The 16212-nt window shown below is 32.3% G+C and overlaps 1 protein-coding gene across 1 annotated transcript in view; it reads left to right on the top strand.

The window, feature by feature from the left end:
- The first annotated feature begins 532 nt into the window (after positions 1 to 532).
- The window catches only part of LOC140433598 (uncharacterized), a 112357-nt gene continuing 96677 nt past the window's right edge, over positions 533 to 16212 (top strand). Inside the window, exon 1 of the mRNA XM_072521580.1 lies at positions 533 to 617. Within this exon, the coding sequence (XP_072377681.1) occupies positions 543 to 617 (75 nt within the window). The 5' untranslated portion in view covers positions 533 to 542. The remainder of the gene's footprint in view (positions 618 to 16212) is intronic.

Below are 16212 nucleotides of genomic sequence, written 5' to 3'. Positions count from 1 at the left end.
GGTGTAATCTCAAATATAGCTTTTGAGTCGATTATTTTGCACTCAAGTGTATATTATTATTTCGTATATTACATCTGTTATATGACATAATGAAGTATTTAATGAAATATATTTAGTTTTTTATTTTATATGATAGTAAATTCTGTGTAAAATGATTAATAATATTGTTTTTGAGAGAAATGGAAGCTTCTGCATCGTTGCGTCTACATCATATCCGAAAATTAATATTCGTCCTATTTCGGCCGCCCATCCGCATCCATTACAAAAGCTGCAATATAAATTTTGTGTTTATTTTCACTAATCTATCTTCTGGGCATCGCAGTCAATTTTATAAATGAGCACACAATAGAAACAAACCCGGACGATTAATGGAAGCTTTTCGAATCGACAGCTTTTTCCACACAATGCCCAGATAACATTTACATTGTTACGCACAATTACATCTGACCAGATTTTTATCGGTCGGATAATAATCATTAGCGAAAATGTTTTTGACGCGAAACACATTACTGGCTAAGTGTAGCGATCAGTCTTTTTTAGTAATGGCTTCGCAGTTTTCGATCGCTATTCTGACGTGCAGTTTGTTGGCGATCATCGCCGGGGGACTCGAATTATTCGTAAGTCGATTTGTCAAACTCAATTTTAAATTATCTCAGGCAACATTTTATCTAGATTAGGTAGAATAAATATTTATTTTCAATGTTCTCTACAACATGTAGTCCTGAGGCTAATATAAAATATTAATAATATACCTAGTTAATGCACATTATGATATAAAAATAATTTAATAATACTTTTAAAGTAACAACACTTTCTTTGTTTTTACTGAAATTATTATCCGCAAATTAATATTCTTTTTTATTTTATTCTATTTATTTGTTATTTATTCTTTATAATCATCAAGTTCTATTTTTGAGAAATCTTATTGAACATTTTCCTAATATTTTAACTGTGGACTTCTGATCCATTTTATGTAATTGAGTTTTTTTGTGGCATATTCGGTACATGTATACGTATGTCTCTTCTATCATTACCTGTCTAAAGTTCATATTGTTTGTTTCTTGACAAAGTTAGTAATATCCTTGTTGCTTTCTGCACATACGATGGACTCTATTATGAAAACATTATTAGGGGAGTCTGGATAAAAAAACCGAAACGGCGAAAATTTTGGTCAAATTCAAAGTATTTTAGTGTTTTTTATTTTTAGCCCAATTTTGATGATTTTTTAGTCTACTGTATAAAAATCTATACATTTTAATTTAGTATAGTGCGTTTTTTATTAAAATTTTGTATTTAACTTATTATACGGGGTCATTCGAAAGGTGGTTTTTTATCCTAACTTTGAAACATCCTGCGGAATAATTCCGTTAACGGATTTTCGTAAAACCTTGTTTTTCGGTTACAAGCATCCCTGCTAAGTATTATGTTTTTGTTTTGTTTATTGTTTTATGTGAAAATATGGATTCGTTTATTTTTAGGAGCGAAATAACTTTGCCACCCACAATTTACGACTTTTTCTATTATTACCATTTTCTTTTGTATTAATTTGTAATACGACGATGGAGGCTTTGGTGACTGATATCGAAGGAATGACATGATCTTGGTTTTAATAAACAATAATTGCAGTAACAAAACATTAAAAAAAAACAACTTAAATGTAACTTAACTTAAGTACGCAAATAACAAAGAAAAACTACTAAAAAATAACTTAATACTTTGTATTGCCTCCCATAGTCTATATAACTGCCTGTACACGTCAGCTCATGCTGTCTATGAGGTTGCGAATATCATCTTGCTGGATGTTTTGCCATTCTCTTCTAGAGCCAAGCGACGTTCGTTAATTGAGGCTGGTGCGACTTCGCGACCTCTAATATTTTTACTAAGCATTTCCAAAACGTGCTCTATTGAGTTCAGATCTGGCGAACACGCTGGCCAGTTCATTTTATTAATACCAACTTCCTCTAAATATTATGTGACACACACTGCAGAGTGGGGTTTTTTTTGTACGTAAGATTATGCGAATATATGTGAAATGATACACTTTTTTGACAATTTTTGTACGAAAGACGAAAAAAGAAATTAAAAGTGTTCATTAAAAAATTAACTAAGCTATTTATAAAAGTTAAAAAAATGTTTGTACAAATTTGAAAAGACTAAAAGGTTTAGAATAGTGTTCGTACCTCATTCACAACACAGCACAGTAGCTTCCTGTGGTCATCTTCTTCTTCTGCAGGTACCGTCTTCCATCACAGCCCTTTGACTTCAATAATTTCGCCTTCCTCTAGGCCGTCAGTAACCCATAATCATTTGCCAGCCGGTTTCTTAGTAGGGGGTATGCCTGTGCCTACGTGGTGTATGTACTACATGCAGTAGGGCAGGGAGTGACTCCGCGGCTACTCCGGGGGCCTCGATCGCTGAATTCTCCGAAACTGGACAGTGTCAGGAACTGCAAAATAGGTCGATGATACCATTAGCTGCTGCTGCTGTGGAGCTTTTAGCTGAGATCGGTGGGAGCTGGGTCGTAGGCTTGTGTATTTTGTTGGGCGCCATATCACCAGATGGGACGTAAGGGCTTGAAGAATCACTGCCACTTAACAATCCCATGGTGCCTTACAGGGGGACTTCGACCAGTTAATTCGAAGTCCACACTCCGTAAATTTCATTATCGATGGATTTATGGTTTTTCTTACACCAGGAATTGAAATAAAACAACATTTTGAAAGGTGGAAACAATCCAGCCACAGAGTCTAGAAGAATAGAGCGGAGCAGAGCCCCGACATTGGATTCCCAGGGTGCAGAGACCATATTTGGGAGCCAAGAGCAGAAAATGTCCCATATTTATAAGTATATTAGTATTTATATGGCATTTTCAGATCTCTCGGGCAATGATAAAATTGAAACAGTTTTAAGGCGGGGCGATGCGCATCATGGTGCGTATTAGTCCACGACTTATGCACCAGGATGACACTCTAGATGCACACGGTCCACTGCACCGGTTTTACAAATTACAAACTTACAGTCCTAGCATCAACACTGTAATGATACACAGTCGATAATCGATAAATGTACCTATCAAAAGAAGGTACAGAGCGGGAAAAACTCGAAAGCCTCCGATAGGCTTTATAATTGACGGTCATTCACTCCCACCGCTCTACTAGATAAACTGCGTCTACTGAAAGGTTAACAGTTTTATAAACAATTTCTTTCTTTTTATTTTCTATGCATATTCTACGTATCAACAACATGGCCACTGAAATCAACATATTCCAATATAATATAATGAATCAAACTTCGTTTTGCATTTGGAATATAATCAATAGGGGTTGCAGTACTCGATGTGATTCTAGTTCGCTGATCTATAACTTGATGTAACCCCATTGTTTCAAAAAAATTAAAGACAATCTTAGTATCAGGACAATCAGTATTTAACAAATTAAATTAAAATCATTAACACAATATGTTTTTCTTCTCCGTGTGATCAGTTTAAGTTTCATGTATGGTAAGCTTAGGAATCTGCTCAGGTCTTTTATAAGGGACATAATTTACAACTATCTCTATTTTACGAATCTTCCCTTTAACTACGCTTTTCATGATAACGTTTCTAGTCTCTGGGATAAGAATATTTCTTATTCTTACTCGACATTGAGTTACTTCTCTTATTACCTAGTATTTGCCAACTGTTTATGTTGATGTTATTTTTATATCGGTACTATAATTATATTAATTAATTTGGAAATATTACGTAAAATAAATCAAACTGTACGACTAAAACAAACAAATTTAAAAAGAGTTATGCCAAATAATCCCGCGAAACCGTCAAATTGCCAATTTGTGCCGTTTCAAAAAAGTCATGTTTTGTTTGAAATTTTTTTCGGTACCTCTCTCATTTTAGATTTAACGCAAAAACAATAAAAATATCCATCGAACAGCGCACGTCGAAACGAATAAAAACCTTAATCGGCCGTTTTCACTAAAACTGCCACAATAAAAAAAACACGTAATAAAACCCTAATAAAAGCTAGAGACTATTGTTCAAAAATACAACCTTCAAAATAAAAAATAACGCAAGAAAAATCAACCTGAATAATATCTACGAGGTGAGTTTCATAATTTTTTTTTATTAAGGCCTGGACCATTCTTCATAGAGCTACTTATTAATATACAACTATAGATAAATTCACATTCAGATGGCAGCGTTCCAGAGATAGGCCTGTAATTTCTATATGCCAGAAATTACTACATTGTTGTCAGTTTTTAATCGTACCTACAATCGTACGTTATGGGCCGGCTCCTATAAAAGAATTATAATTTCGGAAATATTTATGAATGTGAAACGGAAAAATACTACATTTTTTTAATTATATAATTTTTCTGTTGGTATTTTACAAATAGAAAGTTATATTTCGGAAATCTGGTCTTTTCGGAATTATATCTTCTGTTCAAAATTGTTTACAATTCGTGGAAATTAAATAATTATTTGTATAATCCGTTTTTGATCTTAATGTCCTTTTAATGACACACTTTCTCTACCTGCATTTACAGTTACAGACATTAAAAAATAATTTAGAATTAAAAAAATATACCTATTTATAAATTCAAAATTATTGTCTAATGCCAGCAATTATAAATTCAGGTAAATACTTGAGAGTCATTAAAAGAATTTTCATTTGATATCAGACGTTTGTGTCGTGTCAGTGTCAAAATGGCCGCGAGTATAATAAAATTCAAAAACGGTAATTTGTTAAATAGTGAATGCAAAAAAATAGTGTTAAATGTTTTTAACTATTTATCAAACAGTAATAATGATAAAAGTGTATCAACAATAGTGCGGGAAGTTTCTGCTATGACTGGAGTCTCTGAGCGAACGATATTCCGATATAGAAGTGAAAGTAAAAATGGTCCACTCGTAACTCCTATAAGAAAAAAAAGAACCGGTTATTTGAATAGTCGTGAGAATAGATATGATGAAGCAACTCGGTCTAGAATAAGACAAGTAGTGCACGGTTTTTTTTATGGACAATATTCCTCCAACCCTTGACGTAGTACTAGAAAAAATTAAGCAAATGGAGCATCTTCCGAATTTTTTCAAGAGTACGTTGAGAAGACTATTGCACGACATGGGTTTTATATATGGCAAACAAGGTAGAAATTCAATATTAATAGAAAAACAAGAAATAGTCGCTTGGAGGCGTCACTATCTCCGGGAAATAAAGAAACTGAGGAACGAAGGAGCCAATATCATTTATATGGACGAATCATGGGTTAATACTGGAATAACCAATGGGCAAGTATGGCAAGATACAACAATAAAAAATAGCCGACAGGCTTTCGTAAATGGACTTACCACAGGTTTAAAAACTCCGACCGGAAAAGGACCAAGATTTGTTTTAGTCCATGCAGGAAACAAAGACGGATTTGTTGAAGGTGCTGACATCACTTTTCTTGCCAAAAAAGGTGCTGAAGATTACCATGAAGAGATGGACGGAGATCTATTTGAAAAATGGTTTGAAGAGATGTTAATACCGAATCTCCCAAAAAATAAAAAGAATGTCATTATCTTGGACAATGCATCTTATCACTCTAGGAAATTAAATTTTCCCAAACAATATTGGGTAAAACGTCAAATTAAGGAGTGGCTCTATGAAAAGGACATTTATTTTGAAGAAGATTACTTAAAAAATGAACTTCTGGAAACTGCTAATGTATTTAAAAATATTTATGACAAATACAAAATTGATTGTATTGGTGAAAAATACAGGAATCACAGTGACGAACAATGCCGCGTAGATGTACATATCTTAAGACTTCCGCCTTATCACTGTGAACTGAACCCAATAGAAATGGTGTGGAGTGAAGTGAAACGGTACGTGTCCTCTAAGAATTCAAGTTTCAAACAAAACGACGTTAAAACATTGATTTATGAAGGTTATGATAAAGTACAGAACAATGGACATTGGAAAAATTACGTCAACCATGTTATAAAATTGGAGAATAATTTTTGGACAGTAGACAACATTCAAGATGACATTGAACCTATTAGAATTTCATTAAACGATGACTCTGAAGATGAACTAGATTATGAAAATGAAGATGATTGAAAATTGTTTTTCGGGGGTATTCTTTTCTCGGTAAAGGTAATAAAATATTTAGTTGATCTGGTTGAAATGTAGCACACTTAAATAACTCATTAATCGACATAATTTCAAGTAGTTATATTAGACGTCATTATGCAAAAAATAAAGTTATGAACATTTAATAAATTAGTGCACAATTGAGGCCCCTAGAACACAAGGGGTGTAAGTGCCAAAAACAAAGTTTTGAAAAATCTTTGTTCAAAGTTCGATATAAATTTAAAAACCTAGGTAGCACTTTTTCAGTTTTCAGCATGTTTTCAATGACATGTAATTTTTGATGGTGTTATTGTTGTTAATGTAGAAAGTTTGAAGCCAAAAGTACGTGCCTGTTGTTAGATATCAGTTGCTAAGTGATAAGCAACTGCACTTACACCGTTGTGTTCTAGGGGCCTCAATTAGGGGTTTTTTGCAATTATCTCAGTCATTTGTTTATGTATTTTAATTTACAAACTAAAAAATTAAAAAACTGTTTAAGATCTGCAACATTTATTTGAAACATTTTTCCCTAAAATGCACGAGGAACAAAATAGGCAAAAAAATGATTTTTTCCAAACTTCATCTTTCTTTAAAAAATAAACAAAGCAAAATTGGCTGTAATTCTTCAAGGAATTATCATCAGTTATCCCTTATCTACCGTTTAGAACATTAAAAAACCTATAGAATATTTTTCATATTTTTTTCCCTATTAACTGCGGTATTATGTATAAAAGCATTTTAGGAATTATTACCATTTATTTCATTCACGAATTTTCTATTAACAACTTTAGCTTACCTAAACATATCTTAGTTTACCGTGAGTTTGGCCCTGCTTATTTTACAAAAGTAGCAAAACTTAAAATGGCAGTAGAATTGGCAACGCTGTTATCCTATATCCGTACACTGCCATCTCAACGTGACTTTATCTATAGTGATTTTGCCCATCACCATGCTACGGGGGTTCCAATTAATTGCATCTACAATCACTCCACTTAATTTTTTCTGTCTTCCTCATAGGATGTAAACAGAATAATATTTTAATCTGTTGTACAACTTTCATAACAAATAAGTCACTTTTGGAGAGTCGCTGAACTTTTTGCGTAAAGTAGTCTTATGAAATCAATCTATGTACAAAAATTAGCGTAATTCTAGTTTAGCAATTTATTTGTTGGAAAAGCTAGAGTTTTGTAAAATTTAAAATTAAATTTTTAAAATAAAAAACTTCTTGCATAAAAGGGTCGATCTTTTCACCTCTAGCTAAATATTGACCTATCTGACAGGGAGTTATCTGAAGGATAGACATTTATTTATAAAATATAATGTACCCGCCTTTTCACATCAAATTATGTTACAGTTTCTTATCTGTAAGATAAATGTAAAATTTATTTTGGAACACACCAATATTTAATTAATTGTCAAAGAAAACACAATAATGTTTTTATATCAATACAATAATAATACAATAATGTATTATTTGCTAAAAAAAGAAAACGTTTGAAGATATTAGTTTTAAATCAGGTATATATGTAAAAGTATATGTTAGATTAAAATAATTTTTACAGATTATCCAAAAAAATCATTTATTTATAGAGACATACGTCAAAACTCAAAAACACAAGAATATTCAAAACTTTCTAAAATTAAGAAAAACATTGATAATAAATCAATATCTAGTGTTTCCCCCTCGGGCCCTTATAACAGCCTGTACACGTCGAGGCATTGATGTAATTAACCTCTGGATATAAAATTGATCCAATTGGTCCCATATTTATTGAAGAGCCGATGTAAGTTCAGCCAAGTTGTTTGGACGGAGTACTCGTGCTCGAATACGTCTTCCCATCATATCCCATAGATGTTCTATGGGATTGAGATCGGGACTGCAAGCTGGCTAGTTCATACGGACAATTCCCACCTCCTCTATATATTGGTTGAGGATTCTAGCACGGTGAGGACGCGCGTTGTCGTCCATAAAAATAAAATTAGATCCAATGAAAGGAGCAAAAGGTACCACATGCTGATCTAAAATACTTCTTCTGGCTTCTAAACTGATACCAGCCGAAACTATAACGGAGCCCCCCATAACTTATTCTTTCCGCAATATTACATTGAAAATATCGCTCTCCGTGTCTTCTCCAAACCCTTTCTCGGCCGTCTGGTGACCTTAGACAAAATCTGGACTCATCTGAGAACAATACATTGCTCCAATCTGCATCACTCCAGTTTTCATGTTCTCTTGCAAAAGCAATGGGAGCTCTGCGATGTTCTATGGATAGTATTGGAGATAGGGCTGGCCTTCCGGATAATAAATTACCTTCTACAAGTCGTCGAGGAACTGTCCATCTGCTTACATCCACATTTCTCATTTCGCTCAGACGATTTGTCAGTTCAACTGAAGTTAAATGCCGATTTCTCAAACATGATGAGACAAGAAATCGATCATTTCTTTCGTATGTTACCCTTCTACGACCTGATCCTGGTCTTCTTGTGAAGTTACCGATGTCACTAAAACGCCGAACTGCTCTTTGAACCGAAGATCGACTAACACCCAACATTTCAGCTGCATAATATTGGCTACGACCATCTTGAACCAAAGTCACCGCCCTTGCAGCATATGTCGGAGTTAGAGACATTTAGGAAGGATAATTAAATAAAAATATAAAACGTTTTGAAAATAAAATCACTACACTAGTATGGTTGTTGAATTAAAAACAACATTCAATAAATATCTACTTGCTTCAGACCCTTTTTTGACAAAAACCTGAAATACCAATTTGTTTTAAGAAATATAAAAAGCAATATATTATTTTATTTCTCGTATACGAGGGTACACCTAAATTTACATACGTAATTTAATATCTCTAAAATTATACAACTTTAAATAAATAAGAAATAAGAAATGGATCGATTTTTTTGCACCTGAGTGTAGTTTGTGGTGGCAGAAATAAATTAAATTATGTAAAGAAAAATTTAATAACGAATAAAATAATAATACATGTTTAATGATTCTTCTCAGGTTTTCCCATAACACTAAAATATCATATAAGGTTGCTCAAACATCTTTAACTTCAAAAAGTTCAGTAATGTCTTTATTTAGCAATTCATGTTCAAAATTGTTTTAATTTTGATCTTTCGCTAAGTTATACTCGTAGAATGTTGCTGTAAATTAGAACGGTTGAATCTTTTCAACCTTACAGTCATTTCCACTGGATAAAATACTTACTACCTAAACCTTCTCTTTCATATATAAAAAGTTATGTTGCATATCTGGTTCTAATATGAAATTCATTATAGAAATTTTATTGTTTAGTGGACTTTTTAAAAATGGCTTTATTTTATAATCAGAATCTTCTCGTGCAAGAACCCATTGCTATTATCTTCATTTAAATTTTTTATCAAAAAGACAAACAATGTCTTACTATGATTTATAGATTACCAGAAAGCATTTGATTGTGTTAATCATTCAGAATTAGTAAGATTTGGCCAGGAAGGTTCGATATATGAGAATGACCTTAAAATCATAAAAACCTGATGAATCAAGTGGCATCTGTGAGAGTAGGACTGAAATCTACATCATATTTCTCAATCGAAAAAGGTGTACGACTGGTTTGTGTTCTTTCACACCTCCTTTTTAATCTTTATTCTAAAACGATTTTCGATAAAGCCTTAAGTGACATTGAAGATGGAATCAAAATCAACGGACAGACTATTAGTAATGTTTGCTATGCTGATAATACAGTCATAATAGCTGATAGCCAAGAAGCGCGACAACGACTAATATATAGACTAAACACCGAAGGAGAACAACTGGGCTTGAAGATTAATATAGACAAGACGAAGGTAATGGTGGTTAGCAGAACACGAAATATGCAATTAAATATAAGAGTAAACAATAAGAACATCCAAAAGGTCCTTAAGTCCATATATCTCGGTAGTTGGAAAACTGAAGATCTAGATCCATACATAGAGATACGTAGCAGGATTGAGTAAGCCAGAAGAGCATTTACTAATATAAGAACCTTGCTAAGCAACAGCAGCCTTAACTTAACGCTTCGATATCGCTTTGCAAAAAGTTACATTTACTCCATACTGCTATATGGTGGAGAAAGCTGGACCATAAAGGCCAATGTGATGAACCGATTAGAGGCCTTTGAAATGTGGGTATTAAGAGGACTACTTAAAATTCCCTGGACAGATCGCACAACAAATGTCGAAGTATTAACACGAATGGGCAGAGAACCAGAATTGCTGCCAATAATAAAAAGAAGAAAAACTGCTTATCTGGGTCATATATTTCGAAATTCCAAGTACCAGTTCTTAAAGCTTATTATGGAAGGGAAGATAGAAGGAAAACGGGGCATCGAAAAAAAGAAATCATCATCAACATCAATCAGCCCTGAGTTGTCCATTGTTGAACATAGGCCTCCTCTAGACTTTTCCATCTGCTTCTGTTCTGCGCCTCTGCTATCCAATTGGTCACGATTCTTTTGAGGTCGTCGGTCCATCGCGTTGGGGGTCTTCCTCGGCTTCGCTTGTCAGCCCGTGGTCTCCACTCAAGCAATTTTTTTGTCCAACTGTCGTCTTTCATTCTTGCAACATGTCCTGTCCATCTCCATTTTTGCCTTGTAATATGTTCGATAATGTCTTCCACTCCGGTTCGTCTACGAACTTCCTCGTAGAAAGAAATACTCATGGTTTAAAAACATAAGGGATTGGACAAACCTCGATGCCCATGCACTCTTTAGAGCCACACAAGACCAAGAAAGGTATGCCAGAATTGTCGCCAACATCCACTAACTGGATAGGGCACCATAAGAAGAAGAAACATCCTGATCATACTCTCCGATTTCCTTAAATATTTTAATATCTATGTCTCCAATCTACACCAAACAACAATATTTAGGTTAAATTTTTGATTTCGCAATAACCTACAACATTAACGAACTAGACTAAACACAATTTATTTTCCAGATAACTTTTTATCCAGTTCTTTATTTGGCAATTAAATATTTTATATGTCAGATTATTATAATTTACTTTATCTATCAGTTTATCTGTTCAGATTTCTTTATTAGGTGACGCAAGAATTTTAAATCTAAACTAACATAAAACTTTAAATTATTTTGTATTAAATCGTACTTTAAAAATATTAATAATATTATTTATTAATTATATTTAGGTGTATTAAATTATTTTATTATTAATTGAACGTATCGTTTTAAAAACAAAATATAATTGACTCATGGGTTGAAATGTCAGTAGTTCAGATTTCTTTGTTCAGATGGCGTTACGATTTTAAATCTAAACCAACATAAAGCTATAAACTATTTTGTATTAAATTTTGCCTTACAATTATTTTTAAAATTAATTAATAATTTTATTAATATGTAATTAATACAATATTATAAATTATATCATTTTAAAAACAAAATATGATTGAAATGTCAAGTGGTGGTAGTTCATATTTCCTTCCTAGATGGCGCCGTTAGTTTACTGGACAAACGATTTAACCTGCCATCATAGTTTATATTATTATAGATAGATAGTCACTTCTTGCGTGTGTGTGTGTGTGTGTGTGTGTGTGTGTGTGTGTGTGTGTAGAGTAAATGTATGTGTAAATAAAAGTGATAATTAAGGATGGGATAATGGGCAAAATGCCTTATCGGAAGCCTTTCAAGAACCAAAATTTTTTTTGAAAAATCCGAAATTAAAACAGAATCTCGCATATATCAATAAAAACTTTAAATGAATAGTTATGACAATTACCTTATTAGAAAGACAATATTGTTGCTAAAGTTTTAAATGAAAAATGTTCATAGGAATTAAAAAATTGATTCAGATTTATTATCCGGGCTGAAATATGCTCTAATTATATCTATCGATGTCCAACGTTCATTTATATGCGTTTATAAACTAAACAACCAGAATGCTAGAAGAAAATTAAATAACATTGAATCATACTTTTAACTTAAAAGGTCACATACTATAATGGATATTTTAAATACAAAGTAAACTAGAGAATTTGGGATAAGTAATAGAGAGTCCCCGTATAAAGAGAGAAAGAGATTCCCAAAAAGAAAAAGGTGTTTATTTTATGAGTCTCATTATGAATTTATCTTGGAAGCTACGAAACTCCTGAACTCTAACGACGTAAGCTTCGATATTTTACTGGGGCGTTAAAGCAGATTGTAACTCGGCTCGTTTATCCTCAGATTCCCCAAGTCTACGGCGTTGTTTGGGAGCAGCCGGGAGGAAGGTGGTGGAATCGTTGCAGAGACTCTAGCACCGATGCTTTTTTTGTTCTCATTTTTATGTAAAAACATCGCTGTAGTCTGTACTGGTTTAGCGTTTAAACTTTAAAATTACCTGTGTTAGTAGAAAATTAAAAAATTACAAGGTCCACTTAGGTTTAGACGGACAAAAAATAGAGTGCGGCGTAGGAGTTTAAAATAGCAAAGAATTTCATGAAAATGTTGGTATATTATTTATTGTACATAATATTTTAAAGTTTGCACATTGTGATGAAAATTTAGTTAAGTAGCAAATAGTAACAGTTAACGTTATTGCTTGTGTTCAGTCACTAATACGTTTATTGTAGTTTTATAACAGAATTTTGAAATATCGTGAGTGAGATTTACAGTGAATGTGGTAAAAATTCTCGAAATGACCAAGCCTTATATACAAAACCTTTTCCCGAAAAAAGACCGTGTTATGTAACTTTTGCTATGGTTGAGAAGAAGATGTAGTAAGGTTTATTTCAGAACGGTCAAATATATCTCATATCAAACCAATTTAGACCAAACAAAACTTGGTAAATGTCTTAGCATATGTAACGATTAATCCACATGTGTCCAAAAGTCCATTGCTGCACCGGAAATTCTTTAACTACAGTTTGAAAGATTTTAAAAACCACCATTAGTATCCATTTAAACTGTGTTTGGTTCATGAATTGCGACATACTGATTTGGATCGAAGACTAATCTTCATCACCATATTGCAAGTGATGATGCAAGACACTTATGACTTTTTAACTAGAGGTTTGTGGAGTGATGTAGCTCGTTTTCATAATATTGAGATTTTGTGGAGTCATGTATGTGCTATTTGATATAGTGTTATAAAATAAAACAATCTTGGGCTTGCTAGTATCTTCATTAAGTACACAATAAGTTTTGGAGAAAATGACACTAACGTTTTAATTTTGACAAAAGCAAAGTTAGAACTTAGAACAATATTTTTCTCTTTAAGAAATTCTGACGGAATGTCAAACTTGCTTTTTCTTAAGGTCTCAACCACTGTAATTTTTTTTTTTTTGTAAAAGCTCCAAGGACGAAAATGGTGACATTTCTATTAGTGCCATAGAGATTTTTGCATAGGCGAAAAACGTATCATTGGGCGAAGTCTATATGGCATCTCTTCTCTCTTTTCGTACATATAGTATTGTATAACACATATCAAAAGTCTTAGATTCGAACAACATAACGATTTTAATTTCATATTTGAAGGATTTATTTGTAAAATAAACTTTAAATAGACGTCTGCCCCGGAAACTGAGGAATTGTTTATTAATTATCACTAGACTTCGGCAAATATGCATATTGCATATTTTGCATATTGTGCATATTTTATGCAAATATTTCATATTTTGGCATATTTGTATAAAAGTTTGCATAAAGTGCATAAAAGTTCAGATTTTTATACTGTATTTGAAAATTTTTAAACATACCAATTTATTTCAATTCTTGTATAAAATTTTGTAGTCATTTTAATCAAGAAATGATCTAAGTACGTAATCTCTACAGGTACAAAACATTTACAATTTCAAAGAAGATCAATTTAAGTAGCCCTCAACATTCTTAGAAAGTCTCGGTCACTGAGGCATTCAGTTATTGGATAATCGCTAAGGGTTCGCTCATTTGCATTTTAGGATCTAATCCCCAAATCTATCTTCAATTTATTGTATCTTAACAGCAGGTAAACGGCTAATAGTTTTGTTCCTAATTTAGGGATTTTCAAAAATCTCCCAGTTTATTGAATTAGGTACCTAAACATTTCTAATTTGATGCTCAGATTTGTAAATCATTTTTGTTTTGATATTCAAAGCGTAAACACTCGTTGTGCGTAACAAAAAGGAAGATTGTGATTTTATAATGCCTAAAACAACCAGTGCTTCAACTTGGATTAAACCTTATAAAGAGCTGTCTATGGATATGGGAAAAATATACTGTTCAGTCTGTGGCAAAATTGTAAGTAAGTATTTTCTATTAAATATCTAATATTTCATATATACAGGGTGTTTCCAAATGACACTTACAACGTTTGACTGTAGATACTTCTCGAAAAATTGAACAAAACGATATAAATAATGAGGGGTCAAACTTATTTACTTTTCGAGATACAGGGTGTTAAAATTAAAAAAAATTAAATTCTTTTAGTTAATAACAACAATAACTTTAAAACCAATAAACGTATTTACTTGAAATTTAGTACTCGTAGGTTGTTTTTAAATGAAAAATAGCTTCCTTTAGTGAGAAAAAATTGTCCATGGTACAATACAATGGTGTGTATTTAGAAAAATTTTTCACCTTTACTTTTTTTTATGAAGTCAGCTATTCTAAAACACAATTATTTTTATTGTAATTGAATTAACAAAAAAAAAACTTTTGTTGAATTTTAAAATAAGTTATATGATGTACTAATGGTTAGTAACAAAAACTAATTTGTGGATTAATACTGCATTTAAAACACTTAGCGAGTGTTTTTTTTTCCAAACCAGTTATTTGATTAACCAAAAACACCTTGTATATTTTTATATTTTAAAGGTTGGGTTAAAATAAAGGTTTTTATTTTTATTTATAGATAGCATGTGAGAAGAAATTTCAGATAGACCAACATGTGAGAACTGCTTCACACATTGCAAAAAAAGGAAAAATAGGAGGAAAACATCAAACTTCAATGGCTAAATGTTTCCAATCTACTTCAAAAAAATTAGCTGAGCAAGAAACTTTTAATAAAGACTTGTGTCGCGCATTAGTGTCTGCAAACATACCGCTTTCAAAATTAGCAAATGTAAATTTTAGTTCGTTTCTAAAAAAATATTGCAAACTTAATGTTCCAAGTGATCGGTCTCTAAGAAGAAATAATGTGAACGGGCTATACTCGTCGGTGTTAATTAATATTAAGGAAGAAATTGCAGATAATTATTTTTACATATCTGTAGACGAAACCACTGATTCCTCAGGAAAGATTTTTGCTCATTTATTGATTGGTGTTCTTAAAGAAGATACCTTACCAAAATCTCATCTTATTTCATGCCAGCAACTTGAGAAAACAAATGCTTTAACAATTTCGCGTTTTATACAAGAAACATTAGCAACTTTTTTTCTTCCGACAACCATTCCTTCTAATAAATTACTGCTTATTTTATCGGATGCTGCTCCCTATATGGTGAAAGCAGGACAAAATTTAAAAATATTTTTCCCAGATTTAATACATGTTACTTGTGTAGCGCATGGATTAAACAGAGTTGCCGAGGAAATACGAAAAAAGTTTCCTCTTGTAAATACCATGATATCCAGTGTCAAAAAAGTATTTCTTAAATCTCCTATAAGAATTCAACTTTATAAAGAAATGCTACCTAACATTCCTCTTCCACCACAACCTATTTTAACGCGATGGGGAACATGGTTAGAAGCAGCTAATTTTTATGCAGATCATTTTGTTAAAATAACGAACATAATTAATACGTTAACAGATGAAAGTTCCCAATCTCTTTTGGATTCTAAGCAAACTTTTCAGAGTAACTTGCTTCAACAAGAACTTTCATTTATAAAATCAAATTTTAGTTTTGTTCAAAAAACAATTACTCAGTTAGAATCACCAAAACTGTTATTGTTCGAAAGTACAACATTAATAAAAGAATTTGCGTCATGTTGTCGGAACGTTAGAGGTAATATTGGAAAAGATATTTTAAAAAAATTTGAAGCTACTATGGAAAAAAATAAAGGTTACCATATTCTTTCTGAAGTAGTCAGTGTTCTAGCTGAAAATATTTCGGAAACAATTAATTTAGAACCAAATGTTTTGGTTAGTTTGAAAAATGCTCCCG

Source organism: Diabrotica undecimpunctata, chromosome 2, assembly GCF_040954645.1.
Source record: "Diabrotica undecimpunctata isolate CICGRU chromosome 2, icDiaUnde3, whole genome shotgun sequence".
Lineage (NCBI taxonomy): Eukaryota > Metazoa > Arthropoda > Insecta > Coleoptera > Chrysomelidae > Diabrotica > Diabrotica undecimpunctata.
Note: the sequence above shows the minus strand (reverse complement) of the source record. Positions and strands in the feature narration are given on the sequence as shown.